This window comes from Sarcophilus harrisii, chromosome 3 (genome assembly GCF_902635505.1).
Source record: "Sarcophilus harrisii chromosome 3, mSarHar1.11, whole genome shotgun sequence".
Taxonomy (NCBI): domain Eukaryota; kingdom Metazoa; phylum Chordata; class Mammalia; order Dasyuromorphia; family Dasyuridae; genus Sarcophilus; species Sarcophilus harrisii.
The window spans coordinates 518,254,020-518,279,543 of record NC_045428.1 but is presented as its reverse complement, the minus strand read 5'-3'; the positions used below and the strand labels follow the sequence as shown (position 1 = coordinate 518,279,543).

The 25,524-nt window shown below is 35.2% G+C and overlaps 1 protein-coding gene across 2 annotated transcripts in view; it reads left to right on the top strand.

Moving 5' to 3' along the window:
* Positions 1-3,691: 3,691 nt before the first annotated feature.
* Positions 3,692-25,524, top strand: part of RUBCNL (rubicon like autophagy enhancer) — a 41,246-nt gene continuing 19,413 nt past the window's right edge. The window contains exons 1-6 of one of the 2 annotated variants that reach the window (XM_012545295.3): positions 3,692-3,790; positions 10,241-10,346; positions 12,414-12,534; positions 18,257-18,940; positions 23,964-24,046; positions 24,727-24,937. In XM_012545295.3, coding sequence (XP_012400749.1) covers positions 10,278-10,346; positions 12,414-12,534; positions 18,257-18,940; positions 23,964-24,046; positions 24,727-24,937 — 1,168 coding nt within the window. In that variant the 5' untranslated portion in view covers positions 3,692-3,790; positions 10,241-10,277. Of the gene's footprint in view, positions 3,791-5,347; positions 5,412-10,240; positions 10,347-12,413; positions 12,535-18,256; positions 18,941-23,963; positions 24,047-24,726; positions 24,938-25,524 lie in introns of those variants that run through there. The other variant, XM_031961916.1, reaches the window with a different exon arrangement.

The window sequence follows — 25,524 nt, the reverse complement described above, 5'->3', positions numbered from 1 at the left end:
TTCTATGAAATCTGTGTGAAAATAATCCATTCACTTATAGAAGACATCTTTGATTAAAACAGAAGACTAAAACTATCAGGCTTTTGAAAAAGAATAAAAAAGAATATTTTTGGGAAAATGTTCTAAGGCAAAGCCACTATTTTAGGCACAATTTTTATTTATTTATTTAATTAAAATAAAATTTTTATTTAATTAAAAGAAAACTATGGAGACTGAATGTGGATCAAAGTATATTGTTTTTATCTTTTTGTTATTGTTGAATTTTTTTCTTTCTAGTATTTTTTCCCTTTTGATTTATTTATCTTGTGCATCATGAAAACTATGGAAATGTATTAGAAGAGTTGCACATGTTTAATTTATATTGGACTGCTTACTATCTTGGAGAGGAGGGTAGGCGAGAGGGAGAGGAAATTTGGAACACAAAGTTTTGCAAAGGTGAAAGTTGAAAATTATTTTTGCATACATTTAGAAAAATAAAAAAAAAAACAAATATACATACTACTTAAATAAAAAATTGGCAGGACATACCTGAGAAGCTGATGTGCCTAACAGCTAAAAAGTTCAACTAGGGGACAATAATACAGTAAAACGAGCCCTATGAAAAAGTTGTAGGATCAAATCTTTGCTTTACTAGGTGAGTGCTTAAGCTAGATGATTTCTTAAATTCCATGATTCTTTTTTTTGGCTTTGTCTTTAGATATATGACCACTCAGGATTTCAGTTTCTTCCATTGTAAATGAAGGGGATCGGGTAAAATCATCTCTAAAAGTCCCTTTGCCCTTTAACTCTATGATATTTTGTTCCACCTTTGTAGTAAAAGATTTGCATTGTGGGTACATGTAATGGATTTTTAGAAAAAGATAAGTTTTTGGATTCAGAAGAAAATCTTGTTGGATTCTGGTCTGTTAAGAATACCTGACTGAGTCTTCTATCTGCAAACACCAATTGCTAGGTTCAATCTTTTTAGCATAGAAAGAATCTACTAGAAGAACAAGTGCTACTTGTCTGACATAAAAAGTGAGCCTTGTTAATCTTTATCTTTCCTCTTTTCATGAATTGACCTCTGTCTGATCTTCTCTAGAGACATCCTTAGCAGTACTAGGCAAGGCTGATATTATTCCTGTTCTGTGCCTGTTTTAAAAAAAAATGATTAAAATATATCGCATGATAAATTTTAGTTTCCTTACAGGAAAAGAGTCATACCTCAAAGTAGGCATGTAGGAGCTTGTGGGGATGCACAACTGTTTATACTGAAAGCTTCAAGCTAATTTCAGATGTTTAGGGTTACAGCTTTGGGTCATAAATAGAAAAGAAAAATCGCTTCCCTAATGAAGAGTAAATCTGTGACAACATTATCTCCAAAGGCAATCAGCACTTCTTGAGAATTTCCTTCAAAATTTTGCTTAAAACAAAAATTCCACTATACCCATGAAAAGAAGCGAATATTGAAAAAAATGAGCAAAGAGAGCTATATGGTGTTGGGCAGCAGTAGAAATGATGGAATAAACACTGTACTGAGAGTCAAGGGATTTGAAATCCTAGCGGCAAGCTAAGTGGTACAGTGAATAAAAGCTGGAAAAACCTCAGTTCAGCTCTAACCTCAGATACTCACTAGCTTGCATAACAAGGGGCAAGTTATTTAATTTTTGTTTGCTTCAGTTTTCTCAATTGTAAAATGAGGATAACAACAGTACCTATTTTGTGGGATTGTTTTGAGGATAAATAATGGGATAAATTTTGTAAAGAACTTGGCATATATGTAAATGCTAGCTATTATTATTATTAATTTTAGGGATGAGGAAAACAAAATTCCCATACAAAATTTAAACATGCATTGACAAACACAAGATAGCACCTAGAAAGGCAAAAAAAAAAGAAATACATCAGTGATCCAAAAATATAACACCAATAGGACATATTCTGTTGAGATCTTAAAACGGTGTTATTTGGATGGTCTCTGGATGCAGATAGCACTTTCCATCTCAAGTCTATTGGAATTGCCTTCAATCATCTCATTGTTAAAAAGAGCCAAGTTCATCAGAGCTAATCATCACATAATCTTATTGTTACTGTGTATAATGTTTACTTGATTCTGCTCAATTCACTTAGCATCAATTCATGTAAGTCTTTCCAGCCTTTTTCTGAAATTAGCCTGTTTATCATTTCTTATAGAACAATAATATTCCATTATGTTTATATATCATGTTATTCAGTCATTCCTCAATAAATGGGCATCCACTCAATTTCCAGTTCCTTGCAACTACAAAAAGGACCGCTACAAACATTTTTATGAATATGTACATTTTTATAGCACTTTGGGTATAGTTCCAAATTATTCTCCAGAATGATTGGGTCATTTTATAACTCCACCAACAATGCATTAGTGTTCCACTTTTCCCACATTACCTCCAACATTTATCATTATCTTTTCCTGACACTTTAGCCAATCTGAGAGGTGTGTGAGGTGGTACCACAGAGTTGTTTTAATTTTGCATTTCTCTAATCAATAGTGATTTAGAGCATTTTTTTTCATATAATTAAAAATGGCTTTAGTTTCTTTGTCTGAATAATCCTTTGATTATTTATCAATATCAATTAATCAATTTATCAACTGATTGTCAATGTATGCCCTGCCATTCTAAAGTGCAGCAGAGTAAACACAGCTTTGATTACTTATGGGACAGTGAGGCTGCTCCCCTACTTCCCAATCAAACCCCCCTTTTCTAGGCCTATTAACATGCAGAACAATTCAGTTTAGGGGTTGTGGTAAATGACCTCTTGATCAGAGAGATATAAGACAGCAGAGTTAGAGATATCAGACATCTTTTAAGCAATTCATCTTAGATGATAGACTGAGACCTAGAAAATCATTCATCCAGCATTTATTATTAAATGCTTTCTACGTGCCAATCACTGTGTTAAGTGGTAGAGAGAGAGAGATACAAAAAGAGGCAAAAGGAAGCCAATTTTCTTAAGGAGTGCACCCACTTTAAGGGGAGACAATATACAAACTATACACAAGGAAAATTAGAAATAATTTTAAAAGAATGTAGTGTCTTGCTCATATATGTAATAAGTAGGAGGAAAAGGAATAAATATTTGTTAAATTTCTACCACATTCCCAGCATTTACAAATATTAAATTTATAAATTAATTTACAAATATTAAAATTAGATAGGTATTATTATTCTTATTTTACAGCTGAGGAAACTGAGAGAGAGGAAGGTTAAATGACTTGCCTAGGGTCACCGTTATTAAGGGCATTTTTGAATTCAGATTTTCCCCTAATGACTGACCCACCCTGCTCCTAGAGCTCAGATTTGAATTTAATTACTTTGCTGCTCAAAGGGTCATAGGCAGGCAGGGAGAAGGGCCAAATGAAATTTTGCTGCTTTCATGACATCAGTGCTGCTATTCTTCCCCTCTCTATGGCTACCCCCTTTCTTCTCTCTTAGCTAGAGCCCGGCATTGAGATAATTTCTCTCTATGTTTACGTCCCTGGTATCCTCCTGCTCTTTCCTCTGGGCTTGCTTACTCGTTGCTCACTTCCTTCCCTATTTTTATTTTTTTTTTGCACACATTGATTTCCCAGCTGCTGACTTTGTCATCCAAGTTCGCCAGCGGGTCATCACTCTGCTCCCGGCTTACTCATTTTCACTTACAGACTCACTTTTTGTGAAATTGGCTCGGGACTGGTCTGGCAGTTGCTCTCCAGAACCTACTCTGATCACAATGGGCTCCCTCTGTGTTTCAACAGACATTTGGAAGTAAGCCATTCTGCACTGAAGTGGTAAGTTATTTGACAATGCTATTGCTTCTTGGCGCCTTTTATATGTCAAAGGTTCTGTTGACCTTGATCTATAACCTTTTCTACTTAAAACAAAGAAACAAAACAAAACAAAAAAAAAACTCATGTGGAAACTATAGAAGGTTTTTTATTTTTGTTTGTGTGTTTTTGGTTTTTTTTAGGGATAATGAACCCAAGGTTACCAGGAACAAATCTACCCTTATCAGAGCTTCTTTACCTGGTGTACTCGAAATTGTTGCTGTTTTAAAAAAAATTTTGTAACTATTTCACTGTGTAATCCTATGTGTTTTATCAATTTAAAAACATTATTTTGGGAAATTGTTCATACACTTCAGATTGCCAAAGGGTCCATGTCTCTCAAACAGTTAAGAATTCTTCAGATCCTGGAAATATAGCAATATGTTTATAAATATTCTTTCATTTAGTAGCTTGTTGTGAAATTTCTTTTCTATTCAATTAATCCTTATACTGGGCATTAAGAATTTCTACACCCTTCTGGTCCCCAGATTTTGGTGGTCAAATCTTTCTGAAACTTTGAGAATGCCAGAGAGAATGAGAATCTGGTCCCTGCCCTTCATTGAGATTTGAAATCTATTTTTGTGAGAGAAAAATATTGGGCTGTATTTAATTTAATCAAATTAGATAGAAAGAAACTGTTCAGATAGAACTTAGACTAGGAGACCATTAAAGTACTATTCATCTTGGAGATTTTGTATGTATTGGAAAGAACATGGGAGTCATACAGATAGTAGTAGACTTGGGTTTCAAATCTATATAGCTGTATGTCCCTGGGTCAATCACTTAATAAGTGAACCTCAATTTCCTCATCTGTAAAACAGTAATAATAATGTATACTCAGCCTTCTTCAATAGGCTATATTGGAAAACTAAATGAGATTATGTATTCAGTCAATGCACAAGCATTTATTAAGTACTTCACTTAGCAAGCCACTGTTATTGAACTGTGAACTAAGAATATTCTATTGGGTTGGGTTCAGTGTTGATCAGCAGCTGTTTAGCAATTTATAATCCTAGAGTTGTTTGAGATAGAGTTTAAATGATTTATCCAGGGTCTGGTAGCCAGTATGTCAAAAACAGAATTTCAATTCAAATCATTCTAACTCATGGACTCTATGAATTAGTCCACTCTCTCATGTTACCTTCTAATAAAAAATATTGTTTAAATAAGATATATAATGTTAGCTCCTTAAGAGCAGAAAATGTTTTCCTTTTTGTCTCTCTTCTTTGGTGTAGAATAATTCAGGGGTCCTCAAACTTTTTAAATAGGGGGCCAATTCGCTGTTCCTCAGACTGTTGGAGGGCCGGACTATAGTAAAAACAAAAACTTTGTTTTGTGGGCCTTTAAATAAAGAAACTTCATAGTCCTACCTTTAAATAAAGAAACTTCATAGCCCTGGGTGAGGGGAATAATCGTCCTCAGCTGCCGCATCTGGCTTGTGGGCGTACTTTGAGGACCCCTGGAGATGTTTATTAAGTGCCGTTGAATGAAAGAATGATTGAAAAATGACCTAGTATCTGCCATGAAAGGAGTTGACCATTCTAGGAGGGATTGATGAAAATAGAGGGATGCTCAGAATCATGAGGTAATCCTAGTCTTACAGCTAGAAATGACCTTTAAGGTGTAAAAATATTGAAATTTAAAGGTGAGGAATGAAACTCAGGAGTGACTTCCTCATGGATATTTATATGAAGTACTTTACAAATCCTAAAAATCTTTTATTATATTGCTCCCAAGATCGATAATCCACACTATTATTAATGATTTCATTATTATTACACACTTTAAGTGTGTATGTTCATAGAGGGAGTCTATGTGATTTTCAGATGTCAGGAAGACTATGGATTGAGAGTGAAGAAGACCTGGAAAGATAGAATGCCAGCCTGAATTTTGCTGTTGAAGTGGAGTCTGTAAATGGTAGAGCAAAAATAAATTTATCCCCAATCAACTATTAAGGGTTATTCTTCTTTCAGTGGATAAAATTGAATTTTAAACGTATTTTAAAACGCTTTTCTCGTAACCTCTACAACGCTGAAATTATTATATTCATTTTATACGTAAAGAAACTGAGGCTCAAAGAATGCTGAGGGACTTGCCTCCTAACACAGAGATATGTAAATGTAGGAACTGGAGTTGGAACTTAGGTAATAAGGTAGTGTAGCGTAATAAGGTAGAGGGGCTGTCCCTCACCTGCAGCGCCGCCCTTACCTGGACACGCCAAACTCTACCCTGAGGGAACCTGGAGCTCCCCTTATTCCCTAGACCGGGTCGTGATGGACTAGGACCCTAGCAGAGGAGCTTCTTTCGCGCGGTAAAAGCTGGCAAAAGTGGGGGACTGGTGTGTGGGGGGTGTCTCGAGGCTGTTAAGTTTCGCCACTGCTGGGGGGAGGATGGCCGCACCTCCGCCCTCTCCACTTCCCTCTGCCGCAGCTTCTGCCTTTTATTGCCCGAGTTCTCCTTAGCCCCTCGGACCGGACTGTGAGCCGCATTGGCCGCGGCTATCAGGTCCGGTCCTCTGCAAGGTAGGGCCGTAGCTCTTGTCCAGGGGACAGAAGGTCTGGGAGGAGAGGAAAAGAGCTTTTTTAGAGGACGCACGGAGGCAGAGATGGTGTCCCCAGAGAAAGAGGGTGGGTGAGGGAAAGGGCGAAGGCAGCCCAGGATGAGGTCAGAGACCAGTGAGTTGAGAAATTAGCGACAACACCGTGAGGTCACGGGTTCGTAGAGCTGGAAAAGACCTTAAAGATGATCTGAGCCATTCCTCTCATTTCCCTCACCCAACACTGAGGTCCATCTAGGGCTAGTGGCTTGCCTGAGGTCACGAATATATTGCATATGTTGTACATACATGAAAGCGATAGAAGCCAGATATCTTGACAAATTATGTGCTGACAGTCCTACCCTGGAATGGTACATTGGGATGAATTTTTTTTTTTTCCCGAGGCAAAGAATATTTCAGGAAACAATTACCGAGCACATAACAATGTGTCTAGATCCGTTCTAGGTTTATTCTCTTTCCTCCAAACGCAAACATATGTATTATTTAAATGATACATCTAAGTGGGGAAGTCTCCCAATACATAAAATAAGGTATTAGTGGGGCAGGTTCTTGCTTAGTCAGATCTATAACAAATGGTTATGTCTAGGCTGGTTGCACTGCAGGAAAGAAGATCCTGACCAAGGATTGTAGTGAAGCAGCCCAGAAAGCATCTCATTTTAATTTGAATTGATTCTCCCGCCCTCTTCTACCCCAGTGTGGCTGGAAGGACAGCTCCCTGAGACAAACCTAACTTTTCTTCTACTTTTAAGAATACTTGACAAAGATTTCTCCTTTCAAAGTTGTCTGAGGGCTTCTGGATTAGTCAGGAAATTAATTATGTCACCAGAGAGAATGAGGAATAAAACCACCTGGTTGCTGATTATTTAACCAGTAAGGATTTAATGCCCCTAAAGAAAAAATAAAGCTGTACAATGTTTTCCAGAACATTTTTTTACCCTATTGTTACAACAGAAACATTCACAAAATTTCAGAGTTGGAAGCCACGTTCCCATAGGTAAAGAGTAGACAAGTACCTGGTCTGTGAATCTGGATTAAGACATGTTTAAAAAAAAAAAAAAAAAGCAACAACAACAACAACAACAACAACAAAAAAAAACTTACTCTCTTCATCTGTTTAATGTTGATGAAAATCTTTCCTCAAATCTCAGATGGGGCAAGAATCTTGTTGATACCTTAAAGGTGGTATTATAAATAAATAAAGTGTTAATTAAATGCTAAGTATTCCTCTCTAATCTGTTCTCCTTTTCTTTCCAACCAGTCTGGTAAAATCAAATACAATCCATTCTAGGTAAAAGAGAATTCAGATTCTTTTAAAAGAAATTCAGAGAAGAGTCCTTCAGCCTTCCATGTTGAACAAGCTCTCAGAGTCAGCTGTTTTTGAAATACACAACCTGTCATTTTATTTTCTTGGGAATAATTTTCCTTCATGCATTAACTGTTGATCATTTTTGTAAATTAACAGAAAGTCCAATGCTATTAGGGCTTTAAAGGAGTGTTTTGGGTCGAGATACTAGTTCAATTGGGTAGGAGTAAATTAACCCCTATTGCTCAGGTCCAAACCACTGTTTCATTGCTCACAATGACAGTGAATTGATATGGTAAGAGTATTTCCCCAGACCCACCCGTCCCAAGTCAGCGTCCTGACCCTATAACACAAATGTGGCACTGCTTGTAGTGGCTGTCTGCCCCAAGGCTTTCACATATCCAGCCTTAAGTTAATTAATTCTGTTTTGCATATATTATCCTGGCACAAATCTTAGAGTGTTTTTTTTTTTTTTTTTTCTGACTCAGAGATTGTATACGTTTGGTTATTTCTGTTTGGTTAATTCCATGTACTCGTTGGGGTCGTTCAATATAATTGTGATGAATCCTAATAGATGAGAGGTATACTTTATTATTGTACCTGTTTTCTTCCTATGACTCTTTAAACACAAAAATATCTATTGGTCTTCCAAAATGGATTAGATTACAACCATTAGGGTTAATGGTTGTAAGGGAAGTAACATCAGAGATAGGGCATAGAAGAATGAGAAATTTCCTTTGGATATTTGTTGTGAAAAAGGATGATTGGAAAGTAAACTTAAAAACCCCTATCGTATAACTTGGGGACATAATTTTACTACCCATTTGCTATAGATATGTAGCAGCTATATGGGTAAGTTCTCTTGGATCTTATGTACTATTTACAATATAGGAAAATTTAATTTTGGCATATGCGACGTAAATTTCAGAAGGCAAAAATTTTCACTTTATATTTAACAATTTGTGAATTTATGTGGTTTATTTGTAATAATTTGTTTTTGATCCTGAAATGAAATAAAGGTTTTAAAAAAGGCACTGAGTATAGGGTAAAAACCTGAACTTGCAGATGGAAGATTTGGGTTTGAGAATGAGCTGGGGTGGTTTCTAACCAGTTACCAAATTGCTGAGCCTCAGTTTCTTCATCTAAAATGGGGAGAATGGTAATGATGCTTATACTTCTTCCAGAAAAACATATTATGAAAGGATAGTTAGTGACATATGAGCTAGATCTAGCTTTAACCAACTTGCAAGAATTAGTGGTAAAATTTTCATTGTATTTATAACTCAGAAATTGGCAGTCACTACAAATCAGGGCCTTTTTTGTTGTTTGATGATTGTCTAGATGCAATAATGTATAAATAATGTAAATTAAGTTTGAAAGGATGTGTGTGTATATTTTTTTCTTCTACAGAGCCCAGTTGCTAAACTCTAAGCAGCACATCTATGAATTGCTCTATAGACATTAAGCTCAGCAGGAGTATAATAGAGTACTCGAGGACTAAAGTTATCACCAGACTAGATGCCAATCAGACTGTAGGCTAATTATAATTGGCATTTATATAGCAATTTTAGCCCACCATCCTCCCTATGATACAATATTTAGAGGATTGTCCTTTTCTCTCCAGAACTTTTATAAGTTTCCTGAATATTTCCCCATTTTTATGAAAAATATTCCCTACAATGGACAGATATCAATCAAGGCATAGGGAAATAAGATCCAGGTTTCCTGAATTGAGGTGTCTTGCTTGAATCCAGAACTTTTATCATTTGAACTTCTTTCATTTGACTGCTGCTTGGGGAGAGTGGGAAGAGATAATTCTCTGGATGGGTTTGAATCTTACCTCTGACATTTGTTGGATGGCAAGTCATTTAAACATAGGTATCCTCATCTGTAAAAAGTGTCCACTGCAAAAGTTATTCTTGAAATGAGTTAATATGTGTAGAGCACATAGCAAAACTTATAATACTATGATAAATAGAAGCTATTTTTAAATCTTATAAGTTTTTAATTAATACCCAACTGCTTTTACAATTGGACTATTTACTATTGCTAACTCTAGTCAATGGAACTTGAAGTATTTTTTTGTGATTTGTGTTAATTTGGAATAATATCTTTTAAAAATGATATTACAGATGGGAAAGAGGGAAAATTGTAAAAATGAACAGAATGAGTTCTGGCAATGATATGCTTGACTATTTACTAATGATATTGAAAAGATGATATAAATATGCTTATTTTAAAATAATTGTATACTTAACTCCACCTTTATTGAGGGATGAAGTTTAAATTTCAGAAAATGATAGTAAGAAAAGTTCAAAATAATGCTGTCTTCCCTCTGAGATTCTTCCCAGTTTATTCTGTAGATTTTTTTGTTCATTATTATTCACATGCTATATCCCCCCTTTAGACTGTGAGTTTCTCAGAGACTGTTTTGCCTTCTTTATATTCCTAGCGTTTAGCAAAATGTCAGGTACATAGTAAGTGTTTAAGAAATGCTGGTTGACTTGACTTGAAAATCACCCACTTGTATCATATTCTTTCTAATTGCTTTCAGATGGTAAAGAGGGAAAAAAAATCAAGTCTTTTCCAACATGTCTTCTCTTCAGTCATTACCACTAGCAACCTACAGCCAAGTCACAAATCAACTGAGGCCTCCAAGTGTATGTAAAGCATTTTCTTCTTTCTCCTTTCTTCATTTACAAATCATCTCCTAAATCTAACTGGTAGAGAGAATTTTTCCATTAAAATTTTTTTCTGGTTGATAGGAATATTTCCTTATCTCCTCACCCTCACCCTACTTCAGGAAAGATGTTTGACTAAAGAACTTGTTTGAGTCACACTGTAATTTTTGTCTAGGTTTGATTTTATGAAATTCTTGCAGGCAAGCAGAAGTAATGTTTAGATTCAGATTCTTAAAAAGTTGCTTTTTTCCTCTTCTTCCCACCTGGTGTACTTGGATTGTAGAAAGAAACACTATTTTAGTAATAGAACAACTTTGCACTATGGACCCTATTCCTACAAAGAGAGTTCATGAGATTTTAGTCCTTAAATATTAAAAAATATTTAATTAATTTAGCATATCTTTCTTCCATGATGCTCAACAAAAAAATTTTTGATTAATGTTCTAATATCAGATTACCATTTTCTTAAACATTTTCCTCATTAAGAGTTTTTGCTCCCACTTTCTCCCATCTCTTTATCATTTCCACTAATAAGCTAAGAAGTATAGTAAAAAAAAATTGGAAGCATCTTTATAGGTTTCTGGCATATTCCTCATATTGTTTAGAGGTAAGAGAAAGTAACAAGGGTAGAAAGAGAACTAATATTAGAGGGGCTTGATGTGCTTATTGTCCTGAAGAGAAGTCTCCTTGCTAAACCTAGCCCCTCTAAGGTGGTGGTCTTTATTAGTTTAATTTTTATGGTCTTTTCTTTGTGACTACATTGAATGAAAAGAACTTCCAACCTATCCTTGAGACATGAGAAAATCTATTTCCCTTTTTTCTTTGCAAAAGTGAGCTTCTGGATGCAGAATTGAAATATGACATCAGATAGCATTGATAGGTTAATTTACCGAACTGGATTTTTTCCCCATTTCTGTTGAAAGAGGTGCCTCATTGGATAAGGAAGTGATTATTTTGGAAATGAAGATGATAGAAAAACAAAAGATATCAATATAGGTTTTTAAAAGAAATATTTTTACATTTTTATCTCATAAATGTAAAAATGCTGCTGAAAATATCTTACAGAAAGTTGCACTAGGTGTGAAAAATAACTCTTAAAGTTTTCAAAACATTTTCCTTACAACCACCATGTGAGGTAGATTGAGATAGATTCAAAATGAAGAAATTATCCTCATTTTTCAGATGAGGAACTTGAATCTCAGAGAGGAACAAAAACACATTGTAGTTGTAGTCCATTGCCAAACTATCAACATACTAGGTGTGAGAGTAAATGGAAAAAACTTATTTCCACTTCCCAAAACTTAAAATGCAACTGTAAAATTTCAGCAAATTTATTATACCAAAAACTGAAAGTCTGTGTCTACCCAGAATATCAATTAGCTTCTACTCAAGATCCATACACATTATCTGTGAGCCAAATTCTTTTACTGGCAATCCGAATGACTTATCTGTATACCCCAAACAGAAATAAAATGAGTATGACTGTCCAACAGGAACCTGTACCTTCAAGCTACAAGTTCGTGTTAATGTTCTCACCTCTTATACCACTGCTTTCATTTCCTTTTTGGTCAACGAATTCTTTAGGGCTGGATCAATAAGTCCAGATTGATATAGTGAATGAGAAAATTGAATTCCTTCTTTTTCTTTCTGAAATGCTCATTGACAGTTTTTATTTCCTGAGGAAACAAAATATTATTTGAACGAGAATTTACACTTCTGAAATTTGGAGTGCACTGAAACTTTTATTAATTTTTTAGTCTCTGCTCTAAAGGTTAGTTTACTCAATTATAACCCTCAGGACTTTCATTACCTTACTATGATTTCTTTGGGTGTAATAAAAACAACAAAACAACTCTGAATATTCCTTGTGACACAATTCCCTTAATCTTCCTTAGTTTTTCTTCTAGCTCTACATAATCTTAAATAATTATATATTCTCTGATTTTTTTTTTGCAAATTTTCTCCCAGTTCTACAGAACTGCAGATTGTGGGTTGTGGTCTCTGCTAGCCAGCTAGCTAGCTATTTTCAATTTCCTATTCTTTCAGTTGCTAAACAGAGGCAAACTAATGTGTGTGGAATCAGTGAATTCAGGACATATTCCTCCATCTCACACCTCACCAAGGACTAGCTGTCTTACTCCAGTGGCTCAAGTCTCCAATCAGTCAGGTATGAAACTTTCAACTTATTCATGTTCAAATCTGACTTCAGATACTTTCAAGTTATGTAACCTTAGTGCTAATAGTTTTTACCTGTTTTCTTCAGTTTCCTCAGTTGTAAAATGGAGATAATAATAATGCCTACCTCATAGAGTTATTGTAGGAGCAAGTAAGATAATATTCATATCTGAGCATAATGTCTGGCATATAATAAGTACTATATAAGTGTTTAGTTCTTTTTTCTTCCCCCTTCTCATGATTATTGCCATGAACCTAAAATATCAGTTTGGCCTATGAATGCTTCCTTTGCTAGTAAAGGGCAAACTATTCTCATTGCCCACTTCTCTTTCAAGCAACACTTCTTAAACTGTGGGTCTTGTAATTGAATGTGGGGGTTGTAAAATTATGATTTATTATCAGTGATTTGTAAATCTATTAAATGTTCAAGGTTTCATAAAGACCTCTTGGGTGAAAGGGACTCACAAGTGAAAAAAAGCTTTAGAAGATGACATCTATTCCAAGACACTTAACCAGTTTTTGAAATTTGAAATTTACTTGATGGAAAACATTTTATCAGTGATTTCATCAATTTTGCAATGCTATATGCCATTCTAATGCCATGTTAAGGCAGATAACGCCAGCTTTTAAAAATTAGAAAGTGCTTTAAGGAATTCTGTATGAAACATTTTTGGTTGTTGAAATAACTTAATATCTTGGATTTTTCCTCACATATTTTAATCTTAATAATATATTTCTTAACTTTTAAATCTCCCTCCATATTTTTTTTATTAAAAAAAGAAACCAACCCCCCCCTTTACTTTAGGTTATTGAAACTATTTCACTCTATTTCAGGTATCTCTGCTAGTACATCTTGGACATCTTTACTTCTCCTTCCTTGCCTGTTTTTTTTTTTTCTTTTTTGCTTCATCCATTTATTCCATTCCTCCATTCATTTGGACATTGCTTCTTGAGGCAGTATGATTTAGAAGAAATAGCACTGTACTTGGAGGTGGTAGAGATTTGTGTATTGTTATATCTCTGATACTAACTGTGGGAGAAAATCGCTTAAACTCACCAGACCTTTGTATATTCATCTATAAAACAAGAGCATCTAACCTTGATGGATTATCTTAATGAATTAAGTCATTTGTAAGCCATTAAGAACTGTATCAATATCAACTATTATAATTAGCTATTTTTTTTGTGTCTTCTCATATGCTGTGCCTTAGACCCACAACACATCCCAACAATGGCCATTGCTTCATCATCCAAGGAATTATTGAAATTCCCTATCATCTTTCTTGCCTTATTAAACTAATTGGAGCAAATGAAAACTCTGTCATATCACATTTTTTTCATAAATGAAACTCTAGCAATTTTTCAACTTAAGTACATTGGTCCTTGTATACATACAAAGTAGACAAGGAATTCTGATTAATTTTTGCATTTGTAATATACCTTATTCAGTTGCCTGATCACTTTCCCTTTATCTATAGCAATGTGATCTTAATTATCCAACTTCTAAATACTTGGGATCTTTGTGTTTGATCATTTTGCACTTCTCTGTATAAACTTGAATCTAAAACTAAGATGATAAAAATAAAAGATTATTTTTTTCATGCTATGTGTCTCTGCAAAACATTTAAGGTTTTATTTTGATGTATAACATCCAAAAGTTCAAATGCTGACCATTTGTTAACATTAACACTTCTGGATCTCCCTTTTATTTTTCATGGTTCCTCTATTTGTCTCTGCTGGCTTTCTTAATTCCTCTGACTGTTGAAATAAAGGCCATTTTAGAAATAAAGTGTCAGTGCCTAGTCATTGTCTTAGCTAGCTAATGTTATTTCCTTCCTAGTGCTTACATTTTGGGAATAAATAGGGTAATATTTTGTAAAGTGTGGCAACTTTATGCAAAATGTACAAAGCTACACTATGTGAACGCTGACTTTGGGGAACAATTTGGAAAGGGAAAGAATCTCATTTGGGAGTTTTAAGATTTTTCCCCAAATGATAGTACTCTGAACCAATTTACTGGATTTAATATATTTTTTTTTTTTTTTGGTTTTAGGTTGTGACTTCTGATACTAATGAGTTTGCTTTCTTTTGTATTACCTTCAATACTGTGATGTAATCTAGTCATTGCTGAGTACCCTGAGAGAGCAAACTCTATTTCCTTTCACCTCTGATATATCTGGTCATGATATTTTGCATCAAGAGTTACTAATTTTATCATTATATGCATATCTTCCCACTATCACCATTTGAAAGCCTTCCTTATCTTAATAGATAAATTTAGCCAATACCTTTGGCTAAAAATAGTCCCCTGCTGGTCAGCATTTTGGTGCCTTCATTACTTTCAGTTTTTGGCCATTAGACAAGTAGATTTGCACTTAAAGAGCTCACCTGTGATTTTATTAATATAAGGAGCTCCCCAAAAGGTATTTGTTGCTGGACAGGGATCTTCAGTCATATCTGATTATTTATGACTCCATTTGGGATTTTTCTTAGGAAGGAAAGCTATTTGAGGGGGCATTGATGTTTAAATGAATGTTCCCACGCATGAGGGCAGGAGGATATGATTTGGTGAAGCAAACTAAAAATTGAATATGAATGAAATGATTCAACAACAACAATAAATAAACACTGTTAATCTTCTACTGGTGCTATTATGTCTTTCAAGATAGACAAATGGGAAGGGGAGCTTCAAGAAAGTCCTTGGAAGCAAATAAGAGAGGTCTGACAGGCAGCAAAAACCCAGCAATCCACCCAAACAGATTTACAGTGAATTTTATTTATTCCTCTTTGTAGTACTTAAAGCTGTTTAGCTCTTCCTAGTTCCTTTCCAAGTTTAATTTTTGTTAAATGACAAAGCAGCGACGTGGTAATGACTTTCAATCACGGGATCATAAGATTTAGAGCTGAAAGGGACTTTAGAGATCATCTAATATAACTCTCATGTTACAAATATGAAAACTGAGACCCAAAAAGGGTAACTGGAGCCATTTGAAGAAGTAAATGCAGAGTTGTGAAAACAAACCCTACTATTAGGACATCCTCTTTAAAAGGCTCTGTTAATTGTTACCAGCATCCAGGGTCTACTGTGTGCCTTTGTTTGAGGTCTGAAATAACTGGTTTGACGTATTGATCAGAACCGCGGAGTGACCATGTCACCACTTCATTCCACTAAGAGACATCTCGGTGATGGGCTACAGGTAAAACATCTCTGACCAGTCTAGGAAGGGCAAGTTCAGGTTCTTCATGTGCATGAGTATGGATGTATGGGTGTGTGGGGGAGATGTGTATAAGAAGATTGTGGATGTTGGGGGGGGGGGAGGACATTTGTGTTAGAGCTCATTTAGGTTCTATAATCCTCTGGAGCCTGAATTTATGTTAGTCTGCTAATGAAGGCTAGGTTCACTTTAAAGCAATCCGACTCAGAGTGGAATTGTCTAGTGCCACAAAGAACTCTTTTCTACAGTTCTTGTCCTTATTCTGTTTGGATCTGCAGATAGGTTATAATTAAAAGCAGGACTCTTAGAACAATTCAATCTGAGTTAATGAAACTTTAATAGAAACATTGGCAATTTTAATTTAGTTATAATCTTAGTTATGGTTATGAGGAAAATTCTAACCTATATCAGTTTTAATTTAATTAAATGCTGCTATACACTGAATGCTGGCTTTCTAGTAGTGTGACTTCAACTTTCCTGCTGATAGCCCATATTAGCTTTATGAACAGGGATAGGGTGAATTCTGATGAATAAAGGACACAGATGTGTCCATAGTAATTAGTATGCAATCATCAGTCATTCTCATTAATCTTTTTGAAACATCTCCCATCTCAAGATTTTTCTTTCTCAAACCCTCTCCCTTTCCTGACCCAGATTTTCCCATTAATAAGAACTGATGTGGAATTAAAATGATGGGGACCTTGTTGATGTTCTTATAACAGTAAGGGGGCTTATCACTACAATGAGAACTAAGGATAGGAAGACCAGAGCATCCAGAACCCTTGCTCTTTTGGAGAGGGTTATTTGGCTGACATATAAGTTGGACAACCTGATTCATAAGATCCTCTTCAACGTTAGGATTATACAATTTTTTTTTATTGGGAGGGGGACAAGGAAAATGTCTTTAAAATGCTTATCACTTCAAATCACTGACAGAAACGTGAGGAAAACAAAGGCTAGATTTTATCAACAAATAAAATTTTGTTTAAATATTTTTGTTTAAAAATAGTTATTGCTGAAGGAATACAACTACTTAAGGACTATTAGGTAGCTAAGTGGCACAATGGATAGAGCTCTGAACCTGATGTCAGGAAGGCCTATGATTTTTAGCTGGTCAATTTCATTATACTACCTTACGTTTCTATTTTACTATAAGGCCTACAAAGCACATTCAAAATTACACCACTCATATAAGTAAGGCAGGATTGTTATCTATTTTATAGATCAAGAAACCAAGTTTTAGAGGTGTAGTGGCTTGCCCATGGTCACACAGCCAATAATTACCAGAGTTGGGACTTAAACCTACGTCCCCTAATTCCCATCTAATGTTCTTTTTCACTACAATAAATTATACCTGTTATATAAACCTAAAAATAATTGTATGATATAAAGTTTTGAAACAAAATTTGGATATAACAGCAATCTTTGTTTTTAGCCAAACTCTTTAAAATGTGATCCTTCAACATAGTATTTTCACTTTTTAGCTGTTGTTTGCTTGCTTTTTTCTTTCTCATTTTTTCCTTTATGATTGGATTTTCTTGTGCAGCAAGAAAAATGTGGAAATATGTTTAGAAGAATTGCACCTATATAACCTATATTAGATAACTTGCTGTCTAGGGGACGAGATAGGGGAAAGGGAGGGAGAAACATTTGGAACACAAGATTTTGCAAAGATAAATGTTGAAAACTGTCTTTGTATTTTGAAAATAAAAAGCTATTATTAAATTTAAAAAAAGAAAAGAAAAAAAGAGGAAACAAAATAAAATGTGATCCTTATTCTTTTATAATTTCAAAATTTGCCAAGAAGTGACCTGTTTTCTTAATAAGGAAATGGGAAGCACAAGCTTGTGATTTTATCTCAGGTCAAATTCTTTCAGTAATATAGAGCAAAAGTCTTGGCTTGGGTAAAAAGTAAGACTGTATGTCATGGTTTTTATTTTCTTGTGGTATGTATGTAATGATGGTATTTGAAGGGAGTAGGCCATCAAAATTACTGTGAGATAAAGGTAGGGCTAAGGATTTTTTCTCTCTATAGGTACACTTGTTTTTGGTTCTAGCCTTTGATCTACATCTTGCTGCTAAAGCTAAATCTTTTTCAGCAAGCATGATGCTATAGGATTATAACTAGAAAAAAAATCAATCTAGTTGTCCAGGTCCTTCATTAAAAAAAAAATGGGACTCAATGAAATTAAATGACTTGTCCAGGATCTCACAGATAATTAGTGCTAGAGCTGGGATGCTATTATATCCTTTAACTCCAAATTTAGGTCTCTTTTCATTATATTATGGAGTATTCAGGCTTATAAATCAAGGAATCAATCAACAAATATTTATAAAGCACCTACTGTGTGCTGGGGATATAGTAACAAATCAAAAATGAATTTCCCTTTTCAGGTAGAAATTCTAGATTTGAAATAGATGTTTTTTTAAAAGCACAATTTAAATGTGTTTGATGTTTACCTGTAATGACTCCGAAAAACCCAATATCTCTTTCAACAGATCATCTCTCCAGGTCAGTAGTAGATGGACACGAGAGGAGAAGTAAGTCACACCCAAGTGGTATGGTGGCCATCAGAGAATTCCTCCTGTCTGTTTTGAACTTGTCCACATCAAAACCACTCTCAAAGCCTGAAAAGATGGTGTCGCAAGCTGCTGGATCGCAGAAGTCTCCTCTGAATTCCTGGAAGAGGAGGAGTGACGAGTCGGAAGACACAGAGGAGGGACTCAGTCAGTGCAACGTTGCTTACTCTCCTAGCCAAGTTGATATTAGGTCCATGCGACACAAAGCTGCCTGGATTAATTTACCCCAGTGTGCTTCAGAGGAACAGGTTCAGTTGCTGGATTTGTGCACCCCTGTTCCAGTATGTGAAAGCAACAAGGCCCATTTCACAACCAACCACAAACCCTTTCCTTTGGGATGTTCGCCTCCTCCCTCTGATAACTCCCTCACAGAAACCCTATTGCTGGGAGATAGTGTTGCTACAGCGGGCAGCTCCCTCACTTGTTCAGAAGAAATGGATATACACTTGTCTCTATCTTCACCAGAACAGCATGTTATGCTTCCAGAGAGCCTGCCACCATCAGCCATCAGTACAAGGTCTAAAATTCCAGCCCCCTCCCCATGTCCTGTGAACACCAATGCTTCCCACCATCCCCTCGAGCCGATGACCCCTACTGAAAAAGGTATTGTTGGGTAATCACATCTGTTCATGTAAAAGATTTTCCTTAGTGATGTCTAAATCTTGTCTTTGTTGTTCAGTCATTAAGTTGTACCTGACTTTTTATTATCCCTATGAACCATACTTTACATAGAGTTTTCTTGGCAAAGTTATTGGAGTGATTTACCGTTTCCTTCCCAGATTTGCCCAAGGTCACATAGCTAGTAAATGCCTGAAGCTGGTCTTGAACTCAGGTACCCCAACTCCAAGCCCAATGCTCTACCCATTGGAACCCTCAGTTCTTGGCTTGCTGTTTATAATCAATCAATTATTAAGTGCTTATTGTGTGCTCGCATTGTCTCAGGTACAGGGGATAAAGTTGTCTCGGGTAGAACTAAGTTTCATGTTTTTAAGGTACTTATATTCAACATAAACAGCATACACATACACACACACACAATGATTGTATATTAGTTAAAATGGAGATCTCATAGCAGGAGATAAGGTGGTTGGTTTTTCCTTTTGGCTAAAAAGCAAATTCTTAGCTCATTTAGCAGCTTTGGGGTCTTCATCCCGGGAAAGTTAGAATCTCTCCTTTTTTTATCCTATGCCAAAAACACTGATTTTTTTGTGGCTAAGGAATATCCTTTCTATTGATTCACTTTTTAAAAATAAAGAGGGTTAGTTAGTTCAAAAGCAATTACTATGTGCCAGGGATAGTGCTAAGTGCTGAGAATACAAATACAAGCAACACAATGGTAAGAAAGAGATTTATTGAGCAATAATAGTTGAAAGGATAATAATGGCCTCTGAAATCTTTGGACAAGCTATTTCTTGGTGCCCCTAGACAATTAAGACCAGAGTTTTTAAACTATTTTTGTATTATGGATTCCTTTGGCAGTTATAGTAAAGCCTATAGACACCTTCTCAGAATAATGTTTTTAAATGTATAAATGGAATTACATAGGATTGTAAAGGAAACTAATGCTATTAGAATAAGCTTAACAAAATATTAAAAAGTTCCCAGATCTCAGGTTAAGAATCTTGTTCTAAGTTTATAAGTTGCAGAGGTACTGATTTTCAGTTGCTCATTAGGAGTTTCCTTGCACCAATGAAATTGGAGATTTGCAAAAAAAAGAAAAAAGAAAGAAAAAGGAGAAATATGTTCATGCACACATGTGCACACACATTATCCCAAAAGTCAATGTCATTTTAAAATTTCATAGCATATATATTTACACATATGTACACATACACATAGACACATAAACATGGACACTTTTCCAATGTCTATATGATTGGTTTAAAAAAAAAAGGTTCCAGAAATGATAAATAGATTTGGGAAAACATAATTGTAAAAGAATATTATGAAATTGACCTGAAGAAATCAAGTCAGACATCCATCATCGGTAATAGAGATTTTGCTATTTATTTTATGTGAAAATAGCTTTATGGGCTCAAGCAAATGCAAGTAGATAAAGACAGTCATACTATATGAGCCATTTGCTCTTGGGGGAACATAATCTTTTATAGCTCATGAGTGGGGGAAGTAAGGGAAGAAGATGCTAGGGACTCATAAGGATGCATATTGTGATATTGAGACTAGCCCAAAGATAGTCTGGGAAACCTGAGTCTCCCATCAAGGTTTAAGTACTAACAATGAAAAAGCCAGGATGAGTTCCAGCTTCTTATCATTCTATGCTTAATAGGATAGTCTGGAAAATTCCCTAAAGGTTGTTGTAACTGTTTTTAAAGATGCTAACTCTAGACATCTCTGGGAGAATGGCTTGACCATGATACTTGCTTTAGCAATTCTTAAGGCAGCTAGGTGGTACAGTGGATAGAGCACCAGCCCTGAAGTCAGGAGGATCTGAGTTTATATCTGGTCTCAGACACTTAACACTTCCTAGCTGTGTGACCCTGGGTAAGTCACTTAACCCCAAATGTCTCAGCAAAAAAAAAAAAAATAATAATAATAAGCTAGTTGAGGATTTACATAGGATATATCTATCTAGACCAGATGTTCATATATATATTTCACATTCACATTGTTTCATATGTATATATATATAAATATATATATATATATATATATATATATATATATATACACATACATATATATGCCCCTTGTCTATATGACTTATATGTTTGTGTGCATGTCCAGCTGGGTTTTTTTGGTCAAACTTTTTACATTTATTTTCTCATTTGAACCTTTTAACATCTCTGTGAGGTAGGTTACTACAAATATTATTCTCCCCATTTTACAGATGAAAAAAATGAGAGAAGTTAAGTACCTTGTTCATGGCCACAAAGCCATTAAATGAGAATGGATTCAAAGTTACATCCAGCATTCAGTCCCCTCTGTCATGTTGACTTTTAACCTTTAATTACCTAACAACACTATCCTGAGCATTGTGGAGTTATTAAAGGTATAAAATATATAACCTCTCTTCAAGGATCATAATATCTAGTTAGATTTATTTGTGAAAGAAAAGCAGGATATATTTCTATCAGAAAACTTCTGGACAGTGAAAAATAGATGTGTAACCTTAGTACCCAAGTGTGAGAACTCAATTCATTCCAATTCAATAAGCATTGCTGGAACTCTGTTGGCTGCAGGGATAGAAAGGGAAAAATGAAAAATGAAATCTTGTTCTTATGGAGCTCATGAAGTCATTTCCAAAGGGGGAGTTACATATGTCTTGAGCAGTATTTCTAAGCAATTGATGCCTTATTGGAATAAATGAATAAGCTCTTCCAGTGACTGACTACTTGTGAAAGTACTTTGACAACTGTAAACTGATGTGCAAAGCTGACAATTGCTTTTATTATTATTATTTTAAAAGTTACAACATATGATTATACACGTATTTTGTTTTATGTTATCTTCCTTCTATATCACTCTTCCTAAGAATCATACTATATAACAAAGAAAAAAAGAGAAAACTCAAGAAAACCAATTAATGTACCCCCAAATTGATAATATAGGTAATGTTTCACACCATTGGTTGCTCCCAGCATCCCTAAAAAATAACTAGAGAATGTGTCCTTTTGTATCTTCTCTTTGGGGCCATCCTTCTTTGGAATTTTGCAACAGAATTTTTTGGTTGTTTTCTGGTTGCTCTTTCTGTTTATATTGTTGTAGTTATATGATGTATATTGCTTTCTTGATTATACTTCAATCTGCATCAGTTCATTTAAGTCATTTGATGCTGCTTTGTATTCATCCTATTTATTATTTCTTCTAGCAGAGTAGTAGTATATTCATGTATAATTTGTTCAGCTATTCTCCAGTTGGTGGGCACCTACTTTGCATCCAGTTATTTTTGTTATATATGGGAACTTTCTTTTTTATCACAGATTTCCCCTTTTTTTTTTTAGTCAATGTTATTATTTTAGATTCTGATCTGAGAACATTTATCCATGGGCCACTTTTCAATTAGTTCATTTTTTAATTTGATTTAAAACAATTCTAAAACCTGGAAGAGGGAAGCAAGAAAATTCCCTTGAATCACAATGAATGAAGTTTATTTGCTATATTTGTGACGGGTGGTAGAGTTCTCACACTGACATATAAAGATATGTATTTGATTTGTAGAAAAGTGGAAGCAGCCAGTTCTGTAGGTATTAGTGGTTGGCTCATGATTAACTGATCCTTCTGGCATTTTCTATTAACTTATTTCTCATATGTTTTGTTGTTTTCAATATTAAAGAGTAACTTTTAAATTTGGTGGTCATTCTCTAACAAGAATGCAAACTTATCACTGTACAAGGATAAGGAAAAGAAAGGAAAAGTCCTTCTTTCCCACAAATAAACCTGTCTGTCTCTCACTTTTCCCTTAGCTGAGAAGTTTTTGTCAGGAAGTAAATGCTAGAGCCATTCCTGTCCAACAAAAACCTAAGTATCTTTGTTAAAGATGAATATTAGCCCTTTGCTAGTGTTTTTTGATTTGTGAGGCAATTAGGGCTAAGGGACTTGGAATCACACATTTAGGAAGTGCTAAGTGTCTGAAGCAGCATTGGAACTCATGCTGTAGATACTTTTCCAGAATAGGGGTGCATAAGGATTAGCTTTGGGAATTTCCTGTTTTCATTTTTGCCTAAATTTGAGGATGCTAAATGATTAACTAAATGAACTTTCTACTTCATGTCCCATGATAGCTGTGGGGATTTCCTTCTTACGTGGGTGATGGTAAGGCAAAGAGACAAAGAATTCTAGCCACTGGAATATTGTGCTACTATGCAAAAAGAACCAAATTTCTATGGAAAAAACCATGAGAAGCTACAAAATACCTAACCATTGTTTTCTTACTAATGATGTATGTGTGTTTAATCATTTCTGTGCCTCTGATTATATTTCTTTTGTATCTTTGGAAAGGCAAGTAATGGACAGAGAGCTTCTTTTGATCTGTACATAGTGAACTCTGTCCTTATGTACCTGGTTCCTATTCTCTTATCTCTTCTTTCCTGGCCTTGGGCCCCAAGTTAATGGTTCTCACATGAAAATCATAGATCTCCTATTGAAGAGCTTAAAATATTTACTTAACCGCAGCCAGTTTGGGAAATCACATGATAGAAATAAAACAGTGTATTATATTTGTGGCCACTAACATTACTCATAATTTGTAATTTTAGTTCCTAAAGCTTTTAACATCAGAAACGGAGTGCTGTAATCAACAGAATGCACTTTCTCCATGTTTTTCTTGTTTTAGGCCAGAGAGAAGCTATTTGTGGCTCCCTTTACGAGCCACAATTGTGGAATGATTGTATTAAAGCAGCTTTTTAATTGGTAACAGTCACTAAAAGGATTTTTTTTAACCAAGGTTAGCCCTGGAAGAGAATAGAGAAAATGCATTTCCTTCTCCTCTTTGCAGATGTGAGGGACTAGGACTTTAGAATATTGCATATATTCTCTCACACATGTGCTGGTTGGTTTTGCTGAACTGAAAATTACATTGATACCAAATCAAGCTAGCTTTAAACAGTATCTTTAAACCACTCCCTGGGAAAAATCTAAACAGGTGTTTCTAACTTTATGTTGGCAGGTACCATCTCAGCCAGCAGAAAAATCCTTCCTCTGAATAGCTTCTCCCCTGAGACATTGATGCTTCCTGCTGATGTAGAAAAGGTGAAAAGAATCTCCATCTTTTGTTAAATGTGGCTCTTTAGATTCCTTTAATCTGTCTCACACTGATTCACTTTATAATGGACTTAAGTTCTAGAAATACATTTTGGGTCATATGCACCCACTCACTCAGTCCTTAAGCATTGTGCTTTTAAACTCCATATTCAATGACTTGGGTGAATAATTGAATGTTTTGAAGATCATTGATTTCAACAGTACAGGTACTCTGTCCATTGATGTAGATTGCTACTCCATCATGCTTTAGTTGAAAGTTTTCATGAATTTCTTTGTCCTTTTGAATTTCCCCCTCTCCCTCTACCCCTGCTCCGCAAACTACAAGCTAGACATAATCCACTGGCCGAATCTCTGATGATGAATTTCTCAAAATTTAGATAGGTGAAGACTCAGACAACAAACAGTTCCTTGGTGGTAATGTGCTTAAAGCCTCTGAAGACCTTTGGCTCTGGTGTCATAGTCATTGGCAATCTAGAGCTGTCTCTCTGTCAGGATGTGACATTAGAGCAGGACTATAGTAACAGACATTTTTTTATCAGCTTAGAGTTATATTCAGTCCTCTTCCCCTAGTTAAATGTACCTGCTTGGGATTTTTTTTAAAGGATATCTCTTTTTCAATTAATACTTGCTGTTATGTTGTATTTAAATTCTTATGTGTTTTTCTGCAGGAGAATGCCCATTTTTGTGTTGCAGATATCATCATATCTTCAATGGAGACAATGAAGTACAATCTTTTGAATCAGCAGCAAGGAGAGAGCCGGGAAGAATTGGAAACAAGCTGCTCTTTTGGAAGTGATCAAGTTGACTTTGAGAGAGGCTTTTACCTACCTGAAAAGCAAAACTCTTCATCTGCTACTTCATCTGACAGTGGCTATGAAGGCAAGTTGGCAATGTGGGAGCAGTTTATGACTCATTCTTCATGCTATTAAATTTCTCAGAGGAGAAATGTACTTCTTTTATCATTTATTTTGTTACTTAATCCTTTGTCAGCTGTTTTTTTTTGTCTGTGTCAGTGTGCTGAAATGATTTTTTTGAAAATTACCAGTAACCTCAGTGATCAGAGGAACCAGGCCTAGAGACAGGAGAACGTGAGCTCAAATATGACCTCAGATACTTCCTATCTTTATGATCCTGGGCAAGGCACTTAAACCATATTGCACAGCCCTGCCTCCCTCTTCCCCAAAAGTTACCAGTAACTGGAGAAGGAAATGACAAATCACTTTGCCAAAAAGAAAAAAAAAACCCAACAACAAAAAACAAAACCCAAATGGGGTCATGAAGAGTCAGATACAGCAGAAATGACTTAACAACAATAACAACAAAAATCAATGGGAAAGCTAACTTTGGATTTAATCTCTTTAAACTGCACTTTCTTCCTCTGTAAAATGGCATCCAGATTTGGTATGAGGATCAAATGAAATAATGCATGTAAAAATATTTCCTAAATACTACAGCCCTATACATAT